Source organism: Octodon degus, unplaced genomic scaffold, assembly GCF_000260255.1.
Source record: "Octodon degus isolate 3935 unplaced genomic scaffold, OctDeg1.0 scaffold00059, whole genome shotgun sequence".
NCBI lineage: Eukaryota > Metazoa > Chordata > Mammalia > Rodentia > Octodontidae > Octodon > Octodon degus.
In genome coordinates this window covers 12586625-12599002 of record NW_004524635.1, presented here as the reverse complement: position 1 = coordinate 12599002, position 12378 = coordinate 12586625, and the positions used below count along the sequence as shown (strand labels likewise).

Here is a 12378-nt window from a genome sequence, read left to right as displayed (position 1 = left end):
GATGACATCTTATATAACCATTTTGTGAACATTTCCTAAAAGAAGAAACATTGTTACTTTGCTGTTAAATAATCTACAGAGTTTATTAGATTTCACCAATTTTTCTAATCAAGGATATTAGATCATGTTTTAAAAGTTAGTCTTCAGGTCAGACTGTAAAAAATAATTCCTCCTTCCCCAACACCCCTAAAAAAAATCTCTAAATATAAGCGCCCCTTTGACAGCTTTTTTGATTTTACTCTTCCATTCATTCAGGGTCACAGCTGAAGTAAAGCACAATCCGACCAACACTATCATCTGCAAAGCTCACGGGGAGTGGAATGGCACGCTGGAATTCACCTACAGCAACGGGGAAACCAAAGTCATTGATACAACCACCCTGCTGGTGTACCCGAAGAAGATCAGGCCTCTGGAGAAGCAGGGGCCCATGGAGTCCAGGTGGGAGTTGGCCCTGGCACCCTCAGCGTTGCCCCTCAGCATGGACTGAGCGCCGAGCGAGAGCTTTGGAGGCACAGCTGCTGGACACGGGCCATTGGAGCTCCAGCCCGAGCCCCAGCCCCAGCCCCAACCCGAGCCCTAGCCCCAGCCTCCTTTAGCAGCAGGGCATTTGGGGGCTTTGGTTGGGCTGCATTTTGGGGCGGGCAGCAAAGGAAGTCCCTGGCAGATCTCTAATGCTGGGGCTAAAGCTTGGTTAGCTCAGCTGAGGAGTAGTTTAATTTTAGAATGAAGTATTGAAAGTTGCCAGTAACCAAAGAACTGTGCCGTGAAGCCAGAATACTTTTTTGTTTCCTTGCAAGATTAGCAAGGTAATCAAAACAAAACAAACAAACAAACAACAACAACAAAAAAAAAAAAAAAAACCAGGGTCTATGTAACTTATCTGAATGAATCAGTCAGTAGCTTTGAATTTGTGGATTCTTATAATTACTTCTCAGAATCTATTCTGAGGGAAAATTCTTAAATTCCTAAAAGATTTTAAACTTTTATTTTTAAGAAATAAAAAACCTAAACCACAAAGAAATGAAGGAGAAATCACTTACCTGCCCAACATTTGGAAAATCTACCCTGTGGAATGAATATTATGTAGCTACTTAAGGTAGCATTTTTTAAAGTGATGTTTATGCAGGTACACAGCAGAATCTTCTTGGAATATGCCCTTTTAATTTTTTAGTCTATGCTGTCATCCCATCATGGATTTTGTGAAGTGTTTTTTTTAACAGAGCCCACATTGTTCCTAGCTGTACATGGCATATGGCTGTGTTCCTGCTACAAGGTATTGTTACAGCCGAGTCCTTCCCAGTCTTTATTTGTTTATTTGCAGTACTGGGGATTGAACTCAGGACCTTCCGCTTGCCAGGCAAGCACTTACTCTACTGAGCTATCTCCCGAGCCCCCAGTCTTTATTGACATCTGGGAAGTTTATGTTCATAAGTCCATGGAAACGTTCTTGGAATCCTAGCGAGTTAATTCTAATCTACCACTTCCAGTGTAATTCACGGCAAGAATAGCGTTAAGTCCAGCTAGGATAATGGATATCCAGAACAAAAGCCCCAACCCAGGGCCAAGCACAGGTTTTACTAATTCGGGAAGAAGGCAGTGGCTTGAGGATGAGTGACTGAGAATGGCAGGAAGTAGGTGAGCGCCACAGGCTGGGCTAGGGAGGAGGCCTGAAATCACCTCTGCAGTATGCAGAGAGAAGGACCTGCAGAAAGAGTAGTCTGCATGATAGCATCTAACGTTTTGAGGTTGGTGCCTTAGCTCTGATGTGTAATCTCTTATGCCCTGGGAAGCCAAAGGGTCTCATCTTAAGGCTTGATCCCTGCCACGCTGGCGGAGCGTGGCTCTCTGGCCATCTTCGTCCCAGCTCACACACGCAGGTTTTGTTTGGGAGGGAGTCATCCCGCCGCCTTGCTTCAGAGACTGCAGATGAGCACCCTCGCTGGGCCAGTCTGCAGTGCATGGAAGGGATGAGGAAAAGTCCTGGCTAGTTGTGTCGGGTGCAGCCAAAATGGAGACAGTTGCTCCTCCTTTGAGGACAGTCGCTCGGGTGGTCCTCCACAGGTAGAACCACAAAATGGGAGTTGCCAAGCCTAAAATGCTTACTGTCTGGTCCTTTGTAGAAAAGATTTGCCAGCCCCTGCTATAATCTAAAAGCTACACTTTATAGTATTATGTAGGGTTACAGTGATTTCAGATGAGACTATTACTGGAAGACTTTGCAACCAAATGGAAGGAGTGCTTATTAAGTAGAAACAAAACAGGCATACAACAGCATGTATAAATAATATGTCATCACTGGGTTTATTGAAAACAGCTTCAGTATCTGTGGAGCTTTAGCTCTGTTGTAGGATTAGTATGCTTTTTATTGTCGTTTGTTTGAGGACAGTGACTGTAACATCTCTGCGTCCAAAGGCCACAAACTCTTCCAGCTATCTTTTTACCCCAGCATATAGGGCAGCAATAGCACAGAAAGGGAAAGCTACCTGTAAGGACAGCAACCTCACCCAGATCCAGGTCCCCGTGCTTTCTGCTGTGCCGGACCTGTTTCCTCATTGGCCATTGGGAGCCAAACTCTGTGGACCGCCATTGTTCTGCCGAGGAACGAGGGCAGCTTAGCTCCTCCTTGTTATGACTCTGCTGCCTCTGTTGGCCCCAGGGAACCCAGATTTTAGCCCAGAGTAGGGGTGTGATTCTAGATTAAGAGAGGAGGGTGTTGGCTCCTTTTGCCCACATGTACTTTATAGAACTGTGAAGCTGTAGCGAGATGGAGCCACCACACCCTGTGTCCTGTGGAGGGCACAGCCTTGAGGGAGATGGGCTGGCCCCAGGGCTCCCTTGCACCCACCGTGTCTCCACTGGGTGCCCTAGGCCTTATCCACAGGGCTAAAGGTAGGGGCCATCAGCCTGGCTGAGTGGACTGGTGTGCAGTAGACCAGCTGTTTCGGTCACCACGGTGGAGCCAGCCCTGGTGAGGCCTCCAGTCTCCAGCTAGTCCTCTGGGAAGGGAACCACTGCCGTGTTAGGGGTGAAGTGAAGATGTTTCCCTGTTAGCCCACACCTCTGTCTGTTCCTCATGTCCAGAAAGTGCCCTGATCAAGGCTCTGGCCTGGGACAGAGCCCTCAGGGCCGCAGAGGTAATGGGAGCGCTGGTGCCCCATGAGAACAGCCCTGCCGCTGCTGCTTGCCTGCCCTGGGCCGTGCTGGCTTTCCCCTTATCAAGACTCCCTTGGCTTCTTTTTGTTTTTCCTTGACTTTCTGTCATTTAGCTCGTGTTTACAGCCTTGCCCAGGTGAGACCTCACCCACTACCCTCCTCACACTTAGGTGACTCCCTTCGTGGTTCTTGTGTTTGGGTAGAGCCATTGTTTGTAGGTGGGGCTGGCTCTATACCACCACTGTCCCTCCTTGGGGGTCTCTGCACTCTGAATCTAGGCCACTCTTCTGTCATGGGATTTGTCATGAAAGTCCTTCCCCAGACAGGAGTGCCACCCTGGCTGCCCCTTTGTCCCTCATCCCCACATCCGTTCCTTTCCTTACCTCACTTCACTACTTTGGGCAGTCTGTATGTCTCTCCTCTGATGGAGTTAGTCCTCATGCATGCTAGGCAAGCTACATTCCCAGTCCAATTATTTTTCTTTATTTTTTATATTAATGGAGTACAGTGTGATCCTTATATATATATATTGTAATGATCAAGTCAGGGTCATTGGCCTTTCAACCTTCTTAAACAACTATTTTCGTTTGAAACCTTTGACTTCTCTAGGTCTTTATAAAATATATAATAACTTGCAATATATATCACCCTACTGTGCTGTAGAATGTTAGAAATACTCGTTCTTACTCTGTTTTGGTACCCATTACCCAACTCCCCTGCCCCCCTTTCCAGCCACTGATGGCCGTTGTTTTATTCTCTCCTTTTATAAACTCAACTTCTTAAGCTTCCACATATGAGGGAGAATGTGCACTGCTTATCTTCCTGTGCTGGCTGACCTGACATCATGTAGTGTTCTCCAGTGCATTCCTGTCGTTGGCAAAAGCAGGCTTTCCTTCTTCCATGACTGAGGTATATTCCATTGTGTATGTGGGCTACATTTTCTTTAGCCAGTCACCTGTGGATGGAGTCTTTGCTCCTAAGTCAGGTACCAATACCCACACTGAAAATAGCAAAAGCTGTGAGGCCAGTTACACCTGGTTCTATGTCCCAGCTCCGCAGCGTTTGCTCCTTGCCGTCTGAGTGGTAGGAAAGGAGTTCACAGCCAGAGCGTGACCCTCAGCATCAGCTTTCTTCAGAAGGTGCTGCGTGCTCTGCCTGGATGGCTGGAGAGCTACTACCCTTCTTGGACCCAGCGAGGCTGCCACAGTCCAGGCTTTGTACTGTGCTAAGCCTTTGAGCACCCCGTGGAGGGGGTGGAGCTAGCGAGCCTTCCCTTGCCCTGGGCGCAGAGGGTCATTCCCTGGAGGCCTGCACCAATGAAAAGGGTGACTTCTGACATACTGAAGTGAAGAGGCATATGGCTGATAGTATCCTGCATCTCAGCCTGTGGAACAGGCTGTTCTTCTGAGTGTAGATCGGGTCCTGGGAAGTCCTGAAGGGGGGATGCCGCATAGCTGCATGGCAGACACAAGCCAGTCTCGACGGCCTTTTTTCTGAGTGAACAAGACAGAGAAGTAACTTTTTGTGTACATGTTGGGGCGGATGACAAGTCCTGTGCCACACACACACACACACACACACACACACACACAATCACAATCACAATCACAATCACAATCAGGGTCAATCTTTTTCTTTAGTTCCCGGTTGCCGGTTGCTGTGTGGGAAGGTCCATCACTTAAACTTATGTGGATATTAATTTCCTCTATCACTGGCTTATGAGGATTCAATGAAATTATGTGTATAAGATGCTTAGAAAAGTGTATGGTACCGTAAACAGCATGTCAAAGTCTGCTGTCACTGCTGTTGGTGTAGTAGCAGTAGTATACTGCCTTACATTGTTATGGTAGATTTGGTCTCCAAAACCTCAGAGCCCGGAGAAAGGTGTGCTTTGGGGGAAACCCTGAAGGCATGTAGCATGGACCCAGAGCCAGGTGCCTGGGTCCAAACACTGGCTCTTGGGGCTTTGAGCTACCCCAGAGGGAGCTTGCCTGGATACCCTGTCCCTGCTCGGGTCACTTCACCATCCTCCCACCCCTGGCCCTGCCTGATTATTGCCACTCTGCATTCACAGGAATCTCTGGCAGGAGGTGACCCGATACTTGCGCCTAGGGGACATCGATGCAGCCACTGAGCAGAAGCGACGGCTGGAGGAGAAGCAGCGGATAGAGGAACGGAAGCGGGAGAGCCTCCGCACTCCATGGCAGCCGAAATATTTTATCCAAGAGGTAAGCTCCACCCCTTATTGGGCTCTTGCCCTCGAGAGAGTTTGTACCAAGTGACAGGCAGATGGGGTTTTCTTTCCAACCGAGCAGTTTAGGTAAATGGGGACAGAGAGATCCTGGGATCAACTGGAGACAGCTTAGCTGTTCAACTTTGGACCAGAATTCACAACAAACTTTCGGCAACACTATATGTAGTAATGTCTCGAGGCCTAAAACCACCTTGAGGGCAGAACTGAACAACTGATATGTCTCCTCTTTCCTTTGCCTTCAGAAAGTCCCATTAGCCTGCTGGGGAGGGACAGGAAGGGACTGCAGACCTGGTGACTATTTTGTCTAGGAATACTGTGACCCGTTCACCATTTGTACAAATCAGTCGGGAAGTGCCTCACTCTGGCCTCTGCACCTGGGTGGGCTGGGACCCTCGTGCTACAGAATGAGCTGGGCTTTGTCTCTTGGGCCTTAGGGGCTGGACATCTGAGGACTTACCAGGGTGGGCCACTTGCCTGAAGAGCAACTGCCACTTAGTAAAGTGCTGTTGGAAGGCAGAAATGCTATCCACACGAGTACCTCCCCACTGGCCCGGTGGAGACATGAGGCCCTTGAGGTTGCTGGTGGAGCCATTGGGAAACATACCGGGGATAGGTATGAAAATGTAGGCCCGCTCTTTGTAAGGTAGGCCCTCAGGAGCCCCATGGTGCAGAGGCAGGCCAGCCTGGGATGAGGCAGACACGCCAAGCTTTACTGAAGGCAGGGTGCTGCTCACCTGCACGTTGGTGAGGGCCAAGTCTTCATGAGAAACCAGAAATCTGGACTTTTAAAAATGAGAACTCTGATGTTTGTACAATATCAATTAATTTTTTAAAAAAAATTTTGTATCAAGTATTTTTAAAAACCTTAAATCCCAGGAGCCAAGCAGAATGTACCCATGAAGCGTTCTCTAGCACAGATGCTGCTAGTCTCTGCTTTCTGCTACAAGGACACTAGTACGAAGTTTAAAAATTTAGCGCTTTCATTGGTAACAAACGGTCAGTTGTGGCACATGTGGCTGAGACACAGTCTGTGGGTGAGCTGGCCATAGAATGTTTTGAAGGTGGATTTAGGATGAAGAGCAGGAAGCCACGGACACTGATTCCAACAGGAAGTCCCCTTGAGGAGACTGTGCATTTAAGGGTCCCTTAGGTGGGAACCCCCACAGGGACCCTTGTCCAAGTGAAGTTCAACCCTCACAGGCTGCGTCAGTAAGATGGCTCCTTTGTCTTGGAAACAGTGAGTGTGCTTCAGTTTTGAGGAAATAGTACAGTAAAGGGTAACAAAAAACACAGTTCTCTTTAGGCTTAATAAAAGCCAGTGGTTCCATTAACAGAAGGCCTGGGGTCATGTGAAACATAAAAATCACCTTAATATATCCCTTACTGGTGTAGCTCTAGGTTGTATGTACTATTTTGATCCTTGGCTTTTTCTTAGTGGATAATTGATGGGTGGTGTTCTTTAATGTGCCAATCTATTTGTGACTACCACCTGCTGAAGAGTCTTAGGTCGAGGTCCCCTCCAGGATGGTGAGCTGTGAAGTCACAGGCTTGCGCAGATCGTATACACATCCTCCTGTACCTTTCCTTTCCCTGTCCATTCACCCAGTCACTCTTTCTCTTACCCCATTGTCTCAAAGTGCTTTTCTGCCAAGAAATAATCTTGATATAGACCGACAACATGCCCTTTTATTTTCGTCATTTCATGGGGTGTCTTCCTGAAATGCTACGATAGGAGATCATCTGAGCCCTGAAAGTACCCAGGCAGAGGAGGGGCCGTGAGACCACTGGCTTTGCTTGGGTGGAGAGTATTTGGAACAAGGGAGATGAACATAGGTCAGTGGAAGTCCTGGATGTCCACTGTGTTGCTTTGGTTCTTCAGAGCCTGGGGTGCCTGTTGGACTTCTCTCTCTCATTTGCCCTGCTGAAAGGTTTTCTGTAATACCTTTTTCCTTGTCTTTCAGGGTGATGGCTGGGTATACTTCAACCCTCTCTGGAAGGCACATTGATGGGGTGATGGTGTGGAGTTTTCCTAAAGAGCCCAGTTTTGTAGGAATTAAAGTGGTACAGTATCAAGGTTCTGTTGGCAATCACTGAGAATTCTTGTTGGCATCTAAGATATGGTTTCAGAGAAATTATATACTGTGAAGAATGCTAATCCAGACTCTGCTAGAGGATTAAATTTATTCAAGAGCCATTTGGGGCACATGTGACATTGTATATGTTCACACATGCACTATGTACATATCTGTTGAGATTACTACACGTGTAAATACTGCACTCACCCAGGCTGAAGGGGTAATCATGAGTTCCTTTCTATCAATGAGGTTTGAAGTTTTCTATTTTTCACTTTGCCAAAAAATGTTTTGCACTTAAAAGATGTTTTCACTTAGTCAGTTCCTGTCAAGATGAGGGTTGAATTGGCATGGCCCAACCAATGTTCCTGTAGCAGAAAGTGGCTCACTGCTGGTAGAAGTGTGGGTGGCAATAATTTCATAATTATTGTGATTTTCACCTCTCTGTTCACCTCAGTGTTTTGTTTGTCCACACTCAAGAAATAGAAACTCCTCTGTGGCTGAATGACAGGGATAGGTACGGAGCTGATGGAAATTAGTGCCAGAGCCTTCCGGGATGGCTCCTCTCTGGAAGAACCTAGGGCTGGGATCCACTGGGAGTGTATTTCCCATCTTTCCAACAGTTTCTCATGCACAAAGCACCAGTCATACATTTTTCAGAAGTTGCTTCTTTTACAGCATAAAACAAATCATATAGTGATCTCACTACTTTTATGAAGAAAAAAGGGCTTTAGAAATTAAATTCTTTCACACATACAGAACACGCACAACCACCGCCTCAATCTTGTATTTAGTTTGAGGAACGGGAAAGAATTTCCTGTGGATTTTTGTTCCTAAGTGCACCTGTCTGGGTTGACTCACACTCTGCAAGAAAGCCACTGTGACTAGAACATACATCTGTGGTTTCAGTTGATTTCAGTCCTTGGCCTTCACAAAAGAGGTCAAAGACACGACCAAAACAGAAAGCAAGGGAAAAATGATTGGGTTTTTGCTGAATGCTTAATTTATTTTTTACTGTGCCACTCCAGTGATATTTATGAAATCCAGTAGCATGAATGCTTCTCTGTAGTATTAATGAACTTTGTGCCTTTTGTCTGCTTTCTTAAGCCCACTTGTTCACACTTTGTAGATATTAGACAAATATATTTCGATTAAATACTATACTTGTCTCTGTGTCTGTTTTATTCAAAAGTTCTCATATATTGGTGGCTGTAAGTGAGCTTAAATTCTTGGTTAGATATTGTTTCATTATTGATGTGGATATTCTGTGTGATCTAAGCACATTTAAAAATCTACCAGGTAAATATTATTTATGGGTAATTTTTGATAAGTTCATAAGACTCATTTAGTGAATGTTTCATAAGCAGTTTCTTACCAGAAGTTATAAAGTAAGACTGTTCAGGACCATAGTCTTAAGACATGTAGGTTAAGGGCCGGGGAGATTGCTCAGTGGAATGAGCGCTTCCCTGGCAAGAGCAAGGGCCTGAGTTCAATCCCCGGTTAAGAAAAAAAAAAAAAAAGATACTTTGGGCTGGGGAGATGGCTCAGTGGAATAAGCGCTTCCCTGGCAAGCGCAAGGGCCTGAGTTCAATACCCAGTTCCGCAAAAAAAAAAAAAAAAAAAAAAAAGACATGTAAGTTAAATCAGGCCTGGTGGCACACCCTTGTAATCCCAGCACTCCAGGAGGCTGAGGCAGGAAGATCAAAAGTCTAAGCCTAGTCTCGGTACTTTAATGACTTGGCTAAACTGTTTAAAAAACCAAAAAGGGCAAGGCCTGGTGGCACATGCCTGTAATCCCAGTACTCAGGAGGCAGAAGCACAAGGATTGCTGCAAGTTCAAAGCTCCACAGTGAGTTCAAGGGCAGCCTGAACTATATAATGAGACCCTGTGTCAAAACAACACGAACCAAAAACCAAACCAAGTCCTAAAAAGTGTAAAAGACGTAGATCATTGAGGGCAAAGATTGAATCCCTAGTATAGCAACAATAAACACATCTGGGTGGGCAGAGTGGAATCACTTTATTTCTTTTTCCTTTTCTTGCAGAACTGGGGATTGAACTCAGGCCCTTGTGCTTGTCAAGGAAGCGCTTATTCCACTGAGCCATCTCCCCAGCCCCTGAATCACTTTATTTCTAAGGAGAGTAGAGCAGATACTATTTTGTGGAGGCGGGGAGAATTGTCAGTGCAAATTAAAACTAGTCCACTGTGGTGTCTAGTCTTACTAAGAGATAGGAACCTGGGAAGCAAAACCTGGAGAAGACTCACTTTTTAGGTTGGCAGGGCTTATTTTGCTTTTTGAAATTGTGAAGTGTTACACACTAGGAGATTTATATTAAATATATGTAAAACTCCAAGACTAACTGAACATGGATGAGCCATTGCCTGTGTGTGAAACCTACGGGATCATTTCCACTATCCGGTTGTATTCCCTCATTTCCCTCCATGCCCCTTGCTTGCTCTAGGCTCTACATACGTATAGTTCTAAGCCTGCTTGGCTTTATGTACTTTTTGATGACAGATGATCATACTATATCATTCTGTAGTTCGCTAAGCCAAGACTTTGTTTCCAGGTCAATACATGTTGTTAGAAGTTGTTCTTCTAATGTATCCTCTTTCTCTAAGTCCTCATTATGTTTTCTTTTTATTATGGTAAAAATACATAACAATTTACTGTTTTAACTATTTTTAAGTTTATTGGCATTATGTCTATGTCACTGTAGTCATCACCACTATTGGCCTCTAGAATGTTTATCTTATCCCAAATTCTGTACACTTATTGAAGTGTAACTCTCCCTTCTGTCATTTCTCTGTCCCTGTCAATCACAAATCTGCTTTCTGTCCCTATGACTTTGACTACAAGTACCTCTTACACGTGTAACTATACTTGTGCTTCTAGCTTACTTTGCCAAGCATGACATGTGCACTGCTCATCCATGTCGTTGCATGTGTTAGAATCAAAGGCTGGTAACACGTCACAGTACATACCTTTGCTCATGGGGGGATGTACACGTCTATTCGAACCTTTGCTGCCAGTTCTTTCAGGCACATGCACAGGGTCACTGGACTGTGTGAAAGCTTTCTGTGTAAGTTTTGAAGAACTGCCACACTGTTTTTCAAGCAGGTAGCTCCACCGCTTTGCAGTCACCCACACAACAGAGATCCAATTTTTCCACATCTTTGTTTTTTAATTTTATTTATTTATTTATTTATTTTTGGCGGAACCGGGGATTGAACTCAGGCCCTTGCACTTGGCTTGCAAGTGCTTATTCTACTGAGCTATCTCCCCAGACCCCCTAATTTTTATTTTTTTTAAAATAATACATAATATAGGAAAAAAAAACCAGCATTAGAAACAATACAAAATTTCACTGAACAAAGTAACAGGAATTCAACAATGGTTGCTGTATTAACATGATATTATCTTCAAATTAGTTGTTCAGGTTACCAGAAATAAATATACAGGATTGGTTTAAAGAAAACAATAACAAAAAAGGTTGTAAGAAATTCAAAAGAGGGCTGGTGAGATGGCTCAGTGGTCTAAAGCACCTACTTAGAACAAGCTTAGCAAAGCACAGGGACTGTGGTTCAATCCCCCAGCACCACATGCCAGCCAGCCCCGCCCCCTGGTGGGCTGAGCTGGCCACACACACACACACACACAATAAATAAATAAAAAAAAAATAAAAAAGAAACTCAAAAGAAAAAAATAAAATTTTAAGCATTATCTGTTCCTTTTAAAAGATAACCAGAGCAGTCCAAGCCCAGACGCAGCATGGGTAAGACCCTCTTCTGCCCCCTTAGGATGCCCCCCAGCATTCCACAGTCCCCCCCACTCCCACCCAGTGAGTGAGAACTTCTGCCTTGCTCTCGGGACCCCCAAATCCAGCCCTAGCCCAGGCCCAGTGAGCGTGTGGGAGAGCTTCCAGCTACCCTGCGCCAGCGGAACTGGTCTGGTCCAAGCCCTGGCGCAGCATGGGTGAGACCCTCTTCCGCCCCCTTGGGACCCCCGCACACCACTCCGCAGTCCCCCCACTCCCACCCAGTGAGAACTTCTGCCGCGTTCTCAGGACTCCCATATCCAGCCCTAGCCCAGGCCCGGTGAGTGTGTGGGAGAGCTTCCAGCTACCCTGGGCCAGTGAGACTGCTCCCTGGTGCAATGTGGGTAAGACACTCTTCCACCCCCTTGGGACCCCCTACACCATTCCACAGTCCCCCACTCCCACCCAGTTAGTGAGAACTTCTGCCATGTTCTCGGAACCCCCAGATCCAGCTCTAGGCCAGACCTGGTGAGTGTGTAGGAGAGGTTCCTCTTCCTCCTACTCCCCCTTGTCCCCTTCAGGCTCAGCTCAGCCCTGGCATATAGGTCTGGGATGAAACCCTGCAACTGCAATCCCTGCAGAGAGAGTAGGGGACAGAACCACCCAGCTAGTCCGGCAGCAGAACATCTTGCCAGAAGGGCACACCAGGTTCACTCCCAAAGGTGACAGCAGGAAGGAGATGAGCAAAGCAGCCAGATCCAAGCCAGGACAGCTGTATAAATCCAAACTTTGTAGATCTGCACCTGACTTTCAGTATGTGCTAAGGTTATAACTGCACCAAAGCTCTACAACAAAGGTCAGAAGACAGTGCTATACAAAATGACAACAAGAAGGAGCAAAATGCAATCTCAGACCCCAAGCCAACCCTTAACAAGTACAGAGGACACTAACACAGAACAAATTGGGAATCACACAGCTGAAATCAATGAATCAACAGCTTCTGAAATAAAGAACTGCAGAGAGGTACAGAGGAACTCAGATTGGAAATGAAAAAAAATCCCTAAATTAATAGTATCTGCAGTAAAGAATCAAATGCAGAAACATATGGAGGATACCCAATGCCCACACAGAACAAGTGCA

General features: G+C 45.9%; 1 protein-coding gene across 4 annotated transcripts in view; it reads left to right on the top strand.

The window, feature by feature from the left end:
• The window catches only part of Osbpl10 (oxysterol binding protein like 10), a 314690-nt gene extending 306052 nt beyond the window's left edge, over positions 1-8638 (top strand). For 2 of the 4 annotated variants that reach the window (XM_023718519.1, XM_023718518.1), the window contains exons 10-12: positions 256-438; positions 5228-5381; positions 7369-7480. In XM_023718519.1, coding sequence (XP_023574287.1) covers positions 256-438; positions 5228-5381; positions 7369-7413 — 382 coding nt within the window. In that variant the 3' untranslated portion in view covers positions 7414-7480. Of the gene's footprint in view, positions 1-255; positions 439-5227; positions 5382-7368 lie in introns of all 4 variants that reach the window. The other 2 variants (XM_004634215.2, XM_004634216.2) reach the window with 2 other exon arrangements.
• The last annotated feature ends 3740 nt before the right edge of the window (positions 8639-12378 follow it).